Source organism: Anas platyrhynchos, chromosome 34, assembly GCF_047663525.1.
Source record: "Anas platyrhynchos isolate ZD024472 breed Pekin duck chromosome 34, IASCAAS_PekinDuck_T2T, whole genome shotgun sequence".
NCBI lineage: Eukaryota > Metazoa > Chordata > Aves > Anseriformes > Anatidae > Anas > Anas platyrhynchos.
In genome coordinates this window covers 2,140,925-2,148,859 of record NC_092622.1, presented here as the reverse complement: position 1 = coordinate 2,148,859, position 7,935 = coordinate 2,140,925, and the positions used below count along the sequence as shown (strand labels likewise).

Below are 7,935 nucleotides of genomic sequence, written 5' to 3'. Positions count from 1 at the left end.
AAATGGGGCTCGGTGCTTCAAAGCCCTGGCAGGAACCCAAAGCGCTGGGGTTGCTCAGTGAAGGGGGGGGCGTGGGGGCGCTGCCAGCCCGCGGTGCCCAAAATCTGGGGGTCTTCGGCCCCACACCGTCACCGCGTGTCCCCCACCGGCCGTGGGGAAACTGAGGCACGGGGCGCCCCACACGTGTGGGGCTGCGTGTTCCCATGCATGGATGTCCCCGGGGCTGTTGGACACGGGGCTGGGGGGGGGGCACACGTGTGTGGGATGTGCCCGCGTGGTCACTGCAGGTGGGGGACCCCAAAAGGGATTTGGGGTGTGTGGGTGGTCCCTGAGCTTGGGGACATGGGGATGCAGGGACATGGGGACGGGGACATCGGGCTATGGGGACATGGGGCTATTGGGATAAAGGGACACGGGGACAGGGGGACATCGGGCTATGGGGATGAAGGGACATGGGGCAATAGGGACACGGGGTCACAGGGCTATGGGGATGTGGGACCACAGGGTGCTGGGAATGGGGACATGGGGACACCGGGACCCGGGGCCACGGGGCGATGGGGACACAGAGGGACGAGAGCACAGTGACACGGGGCCACCAGGACGCAGGGATGGGGGACAAGGGGACACAACGGGATTGTCCCCAGCACTGCTCACGCTGCGGTGACCCCGAGCAGGGACATCCCCGGGGGGCTGGGGGCACTTTGTGGGGTTGGGTCCCCCCCGCAGCCACATCCCCGCGTGCCTCAGTTTCCCCCCAGGGAAGGGACGGGGGCACCACGCTGCCGTTGCTCCTGGTTGATCCCTTTATTGCTTTTATTTTTTAATTTTTTTTTTTGGGGGGGGGGTAGCCAGCTAATGAGGGGGGGGGTACATCAGCGCCTAACGACCTGGGCGTGCTAACGAGGCGGAGGAGAAGGGGCAAACCCTGTCCCTGAGCTCTGTGCGGGGCCAAGACAGCCGGCGAGGCGAGAAAAGGGGAGGGGGGGGGCAGAGAAAAAGGGGGCGCTCACCCCAAAAATCCCCCCCCGGCGCTCCCCCCGGCGCTCGGCGAGCCCCCGCCCCGCGCCCCTCGCCATAATTTAAGACATAAATTATAATTTATAACGGGGAGCGGCTGCCGGCCCCGGGGGGGTGTAGGCTTGGCGGGGGTGGCGGGGGGGACCCCGAAATAAATATCCCCGGCGAGGAGGAAGAGGAAGGAGGAGGAAGAGGGGAAAAAAGAGGATGAGGAGGAGGAGGAGGAGGAGGAAGGCGCGGGGCTCAGATCTCCAGCAAGCTGCCGGCCTCGGGGCTGCCGGCGTCCTTGTCCGGCGAGGCGGCGGCGGGGCGGCGAGGGGAAGCGGGGGGCTGCTGTTCGGCGACCCCCCCGGGGGTTTTGGGGGGCCCGGCTTCGGCGTGGGTCTTCTGGTGTTTGCTGAGGTGGTCGGAGCGGGTGAAGCGCTTGCTGCAGAGCAGGCAGGTGAACTTCTTCTCCCGCGTGTGGGTGCGCACGTGGCGCTCCAGCTCGTCGGAGCGGGTGAAGCGCTTGCCGCAGAAGAGCCAGTTGCAGACGAAGGGGCGCTCGCCCGTGTGCCAGCGCAGGTGGGCTTTGAGGTGCGAGGCTTTGCCGTACACCTTGCCGCAGCCCGGGATGTGGCAGCTGTGCACCGGTTTCTTCCTCAGCCCCCCCGCGCCGCCGCCGCCCCCGCCGCCCCCCAACCTCTCCAACTCCTGGCAGTTGGGGCAGTCGCAAGCCGCTCGCCCTCCCGTCCCCGGAGAGCCCCCGCCTCGAGGCCCTTTGCCCCCCGCATCTCCCAAGCCGCTTTTGGGGAGCGGGGTGGCGCCGGGACCCCCGGCGTAAGGCGGGGGGTTGAGAGCCCCGAAATCGGAGCCGTAAGCGGGTAGGGGGGGGCTGAGAGCCGGCTGGCCCTGCAGGGACCCCTGCAGCCCCTCGGCGCCCGCCGGCCCCCCCAGCCAGCCGCCGTTGGGGTGCACGTCCCACCAAGCTGGGGCCGCCGGCCCCGAGCCCCCCGGTAGCCCCCCACCGATGCCGCCCTTGTACCAGGAGCCGTAGGGGTGCGGCATCTCCAGGGAGGGGTAGACCCCCGGCAAGCAGTCGCCCGATGGGTGCCCCTTGGTGGCCACCACCACCGGGGCACCCAACACCTCCTGGGTGCCGGTGGGCGCGGGGAAGGGGTGCCCGAAGGGGCCGTAATCGGGGCCGTAAGGACCGGGCGATGCCTGGGGGCTGGCGGAGGGCGAGAGCAGCCCCGGGCCGCTGGGGAAGGCGGCGGTGTAGGAGTCGCCCATGGCGGGGGGCACCCAAGGGTGCTGGCAGAGGGGGCGGCCGTCAGCGAGGGCACGGGGCCATGGTGCTCTGCGGGAAGAGGGGAAAAAAAGGGGGTTAGGAGAGAGGGGAAGGGGGTGATGGGGGGGGGGGTGGTGATGGGGGGCACCCAGTGTGATGGGGCACCCAGCACCCAATGCAATGGGGCACCCAGTATGATGGGGCACCCAATATAATGGGACACCCAGTATGATGGGGCACCCAGTATAATGGGGTACTCAGTATAATGGGGCACCCAGTATAAAGGGGCACCCAGCACCCCGGGGCACCCATCCCCATGGGTGTTTTGCACCGTGGGCACCCAGCACCCCCACCCCCGACACCCAGCACCCCAGGGACACCCCCTGCCCCCCTCCCCGCACCCCCGTGCCTCAGTTTCCCCCCACACCCCCCCTGCTGCGGGCACCCCCCCCCAGAGCAGGGGCTTCTCCGAGGGCTCGTAGCGAGGCTGTGCCGGCAGCGGGGACCCCGCAGCCCCCTCCCCGCAGCCCCCTCCCCGCAGCCCCCTCCCCGCCGCCTCCCCCCGCTCCCAATCTCGGCTCCTGCTGCCTTTATGGCCTTTTAATCGAATTACGCTGCGGCCTCCCCCCTCCCCGGCGACTTCCTCTGCTTTTATTCCCTCCCCGAGCTTTCAGCAGCCGGGCTGAGACCGGGCGTCACGAGCTGCCCCCCGCCGCCGGCACCCCCGGCTTTTCCCTCTTTTTCCTTTTTTTATTTTATTTTATTTTTCTTCCCCTCCTTTCACCCACTTTGCGGCTTTTTCAGCTTTTTTTTTTTTAATTTCATTTCTTTTTTTTTTTTTTTTTTAATTCCTCCCCCCCCCCTTTCCCCTCTTTGCCGTGGTTTTTGCTCCTATTTTTAAGCCGGCCCCGGCCGCGGCCGCAGCGCGCTCCCGGCCCTCCAAGGATAACAAGGGCCAGGCCTGTGCCCCGGGAACGCTGCCCTGCCGCGAGAGCCGAGGTAATTAAAACCAGGGCGAGCGTCTAACGGAGGCACGCTTAAAATAGTGTAAACCTCCCATAAATCAGCTCCGCTTGCGCCGGGAAATTAGGAGCAGGGCCGGCGCCCCGGGGAGCCGCGGGCTGAGAACGGCGCGAGCTCGGTGCACGAGTGGCCGCTGCCGGGGCCGGTGGCTGCGGTGGCTTCGTGCCCCCCCGGGGCTGTGCCATGTCCCCTGCTGGGGACCCCCGTCCCCTGCTATCCTCCACCCCCCCCACAAATATCCAGGAGCAGACCCTGCCGTCGGGGTGGCCCCGGTTCCCCGTCCCTGGTCCCCAGGTTGCGGTTTTTGGTGCCCAATTTCTGGTCCCCGGAGCGTGGTCCCCAGTCCTCAGTCCCCCAAATCTGTCCCCTGGTCCCCAAGCCCAGGTCCCCAAACCCCCTCCTTGGTCCCCTGGTCCCCAGCTCTCAGTCCCCGGTCCCCAGAGCGCAGCCCCTGTTCCCTGCCCCCAGCCCCTCAGCTCCCGTCCTCGACCCCAGGTCCCCAAATCCCACTCCTGGTCCCCAATTTGTGCTCCCTTGTCCCCAGTCCCATGTCCCCAAACCCCAATCCTAGGTCCCCAAACCCCAATCCTGGGTCCCCAAACCCCAGTCCCATGTCCCCAAACCCCAATCCCATGTCCCCAAACCCCCATCCCATGTCCCCAAACCCCCATCCCATGTCCCCAAACCCCAATCCCATGTCCCCAAACCCCCATCCCTGCTCCCTCGTCCCCATTCCCTGGCTCCTTGTCCCCAACCCCATGTCCCCAGCCCCCAGTCCCTGTCCCCACGGTGCCTTTCCCCCAGCCCCAACCTCAGCGGGTGGCCGGAGACCGGGACCCCCCTTGGCCCCTGCCTCAGTTTCCCCATCCCCGCTGCTCCCGGCTCCTTCCAGCCTACGGCCACCAAACGTGGGGGTCCCCGGGCGGGGGTCCTTGGGGGGGGCACCCTTCACCCAGCCGGGCCCTGGCTCCCCCTGCTCACACAGTGGAGCTGGAGGGGACAGCTGGTGGCAGAGGTGGCACTTGGCACTGTCCCCTCGCCCCCGCAGCCCTGTCCCCTCCCTGGGGACAGCGGGGACCCCGCTGGGCTGGGGGACACCGAGGTGGGCACAGGGACAGCAGGAGGGAGGATCAGGCCCTACAGGGGGGGGAAGGGGACACCGGGTCCCCGTCCCCTGCCGCGTGGGTGTCCCCACGTCCTGGTCCCTGCGGCTCCAAGGGACCGTGGTGGCTTCTGGTGCCAGCCCCGTGTCACCGCAGGGCCCCGGCTGGCCCAGGGTGGCCCCGTGCCAGGGGAAGACGTGGCCAGGGTGCCACAGCCTTGGGGACAGACGTGTCCCCAGCGGCAGGTCCCAGAGCACCGCGTCCCAGCGCTCCGTGTCCCAGTGCCTCGGGACCCCGTTGTCCCCCTGGGTGCCATACCCGGGGGTCCTGGTGGCAGCAGGGACGGGGACGGGGACACATCTGGAAACGACCCCAAATCCCAGGGATGAAAAGCTCCTCGGAGCCACCGAGCCCCGATGCCACCCACCCCGGGGGTCTCTGTCCTGTGGGGTCCCCGTATCCCATGGGGTTTTGTATCCCGTGGGGTCTCGTATCTCATGGGTTCTGTACCCTAGGGGTCCTGTAACCCATGGGACCCTATATCCCAGGGGTCCTATATCCTGAAGGTCCTGTGTCTTGGGGATCCCTATTCCAAGGGTCCCATATTCCAAGGTCCTATATCCCAGGGGTCCCATATCCTGAGGGTCCCATATCCTGGGGATCCCTATCCCAAGACTCCCATATCCCAAATGTCCCACATCCCAGGGACCCTATCCCGAGGGTCCCATACCCCAAGGGTCCCATACCCCAAAATCCCGTATATCCAAGGTTCCCCATCCTGGGGGGTCCCTGTCCCCGAGGGTCCCCCTGACCCATCCTACAGAGCTGCCTGGTGCGGGTCTGTCCCCGTGTCCCCATGTCCCCATATCCCCGTGTCCCTACATCCCCACGTCCCCAAGTCCCACATCCCAATGTCCCCAAGTCCCGATGTCCCCATATCCCAATGTCCCAATGCCCCAATGTCCCCATGTCCTGATGTCCCCATGTCCTCATGTCCCCACGTCCCCATGTCCCCATATCCCAATGCCCCAATGTCCCCATGTCCCCATGTCCCCATGTCCCCATGTCCCCGTGTCCCCATGTCCCCATGTCCCCATGTCCCCATGTCCTTACCGCTCTCCGGGACTTCCGAGCTCGGGGTCACCGCTAAAACGAGGAGGGGGCGACCGGGGGTGGGGGGGGGGCGGCACCGGGGGCGAGCCGGGACGGTGCCGGTGCCGGGGATCCCGGGGATGCCCGGGGGTGCCGGGGATGCCGGGGTCGGGGGTGGCGACCCCGGGGGCTCGGGGGGCTCCGGGGGGCTCCGGGGGCCTCCGGGGTCCGGTGCAGGAGGCAGCGCCGCCGCCGCCCGCCCCCGCTGTGCCGCGGCTGTGCCGGGACCGGGGCCGGGGCCGGGGCCGGGAGCCCTGCCCCGAACCGCCCCTCGGCCGGGGGGGGGGGGGGCCGAGGGGGCCGGGGGGCCGGGGGCAGGGCGGGAGGGGAAGGAAATGGGAAGGGGAAATGGGAAGGGGAAGGGGAGAGGAGGGAGAGGGGAAACGGGGGGGGAAGGGGAAGGGGGGGAGAAAAAGGGAAGAGAAAAAGGGAAGAGAGAAGAGAAGAGAAGAGAAGAGAAGAGAAGAGAAGAGAAGAGAAGAGAAGAGAAGAGAAAAGAGAAGAGAAGAGAAGAGAAGAGAAGAGAAGAGAAGAGAAGAGAAGAGAAGAGAAGAGAAGAGAAGAGAAGAGAAGAGAAGAGAAGAGAAGAGAAGAGAAGAGAAGAGAAGAGAAGAGAAGAGAAGAGAAGAGAAGAGAAGAGAAGAGAAGAGAGAGAGAAATATATTCAATGAAGAAGAAAAGGAAATAAAAAGAAAAGGGGAAAGGGAAAGGGAAAGGAAGGGGAAAAAAGGAAAAGGAAAAGGAAAAGGAAAAGGAAAAGGAAAAGGAAAAGGGGAAAGAAAGAGGGATGGGGGAAGGGGAAGGGGAAAAAACGAAAAGGAAAAAGGAAAGAGAAAATGAAAATGAAAAGGGAAAAGGAAAAGGGAAAGAGTGAGGGATGGGGGAAGGAGAAGGAGAAGGAAAAGGAGAAGGAAAAGGGGAAGGAAAGGAAAAGGAAAAGGGGAAGGAAAAGGGGAAGGAAAAGGAAAAGGAAAAGGAAAAGGAAAAGGAAAAGGAAAAGGAAAAAGAAAAGGAAAAGGAAAAGGAAAAGGAAGTGAAAGGGACGGGAAGAGTAAAGGCAAAAGGGGAAGAGCTGGGGAAGGGAAAGGACAGGAGGGGGGGGGGCGGAAGGGACAGGGGACAGGGGAAGCTGGGGCACCAGGGGCCTGGCCCCCCTCACCCTGTGGGACCCAAACTGGGGAGCGGGGACGGGGACGGGGACGGGGATGGGACCCAGGCTGGGGGTGGGGGGACAGGGACGGGACAGGGATGGGGATAGAAGGGACCAGGGGCCAGGTTTGGGGCTGGGACACGGATGGAGCAGGGATGGGGTGGGGAGGAACCGGGAATGGGGCTGGGGGGAACTGGGGATGGGGACAGAAAGGGACAGGGATGGGGACAGGGATGGGGTTGGGGTTGCCAAGGATGGGGATGGGGACGGGATGGGGACAGAAGAGGACCAGGGATGGGGACAGGGGTCGGGGATGGGGACAGGGATGGGGACAGGGACAGGGACAAGAATGGGGACAGGGACGGGGATGGGGACAGGGAAACGAGGTTGGGGACAGGGCCACGAACACCCCAGGGACCAGGACCGGGGGATCCCCGTGCGGCCGAGGCGCCGCTGCCGACCTCAGTTTCCCCCGAGCCGGGGTTTGTCCAAACCACTTTTTTTTTCTAAAAAAAAAAAAAAAAAAAACTTTTTTTTTTTTTCCTTTTTTTTTCCTTTTTTTCCTTTTTTTTTCCCAAATGTCCCGTTTCGGAGCCAGCGGGGCCCTTTCCCAGCCCTGACTCAGGGCTTTCCGCCGCCGAGCCGCTGACTAACAGCCCCCAGCCGCCGGCGCGCCGCCGATGGCCGCAACCGCTGCCCCCCCCGAAAACCCCCCCCCTTTACCCGGACCCCCCCGCCGGGGCTTCCACTGGTCCCCGGCCACCCAAACTGGGACCAAACTGGGACCAAACTGGGCCGAGCGCCCCGGCACTGGGCAGGGTTTCGGGCACCGAGTGCTGGGGTTTGGTCAAGGGGGGTTATTTGGGGGGGGGCTGGGGGGGTTGGGGGGGGGGTTTTGGTCCCCCAGGGGTTTTTGGGGAGCTCTGGGGGGGGATTTTTTTTTTTGGGGGGGGGGGGGCGGGTGCTCGGCCCCGCTGATTGTAGGGCGGCGCCGCTGCCCACCCTATAATTACCAGGGTGGGGGGGGGCAGAGGCGGGGCTGGGGGGGGGGCTCGGTGCCCGTCCTGCCTCCAGCCTGGGGGGGGCGTCCCCAGCCCTCCCCCAGCGCTTCCCCATCTCCCCCCATGTCCCCCCCCTCCCCCATTTTCCCCCCCATGTCCCCCCCCAGTCCCTCCCTCTCCCCTTTTTCCCCTTCCCCCCCCTTTCTCACCCCACAGCAT

At 65.4% G+C, this 7,935-nt stretch overlaps 1 protein-coding gene across 1 annotated transcript; it reads right to left on the bottom strand.

The window, feature by feature from the left end:
* Positions 1–795: 795 nt before the first annotated feature.
* On the bottom strand, positions 796–5,790 carry SP7 (Sp7 transcription factor). Its single transcript, XM_072031968.1, has 2 exons — positions 5,527–5,790; positions 796–2,356 (listed from the first exon to the last, which is right to left on the bottom strand). Exon 2 carries the CDS (start codon positions 2,287–2,289, stop codon positions 1,261–1,263), a length of 1,029 nt encoding a protein of 342 aa, XP_071888069.1. The 5' UTR covers positions 2,290–2,356; positions 5,527–5,790; the 3' UTR covers positions 796–1,260.
* Between the last annotated feature and the right edge of the window lie 2,145 nt (positions 5,791–7,935).

Coding starts and splice junctions, on each gene's coding strand:
- SP7 (XM_072031968.1), bottom strand. CDS start 2,289: ATGGGCGACTCCTACACCGCCGCCTTCCCCAGCGGCCCGGGGCTGCTC.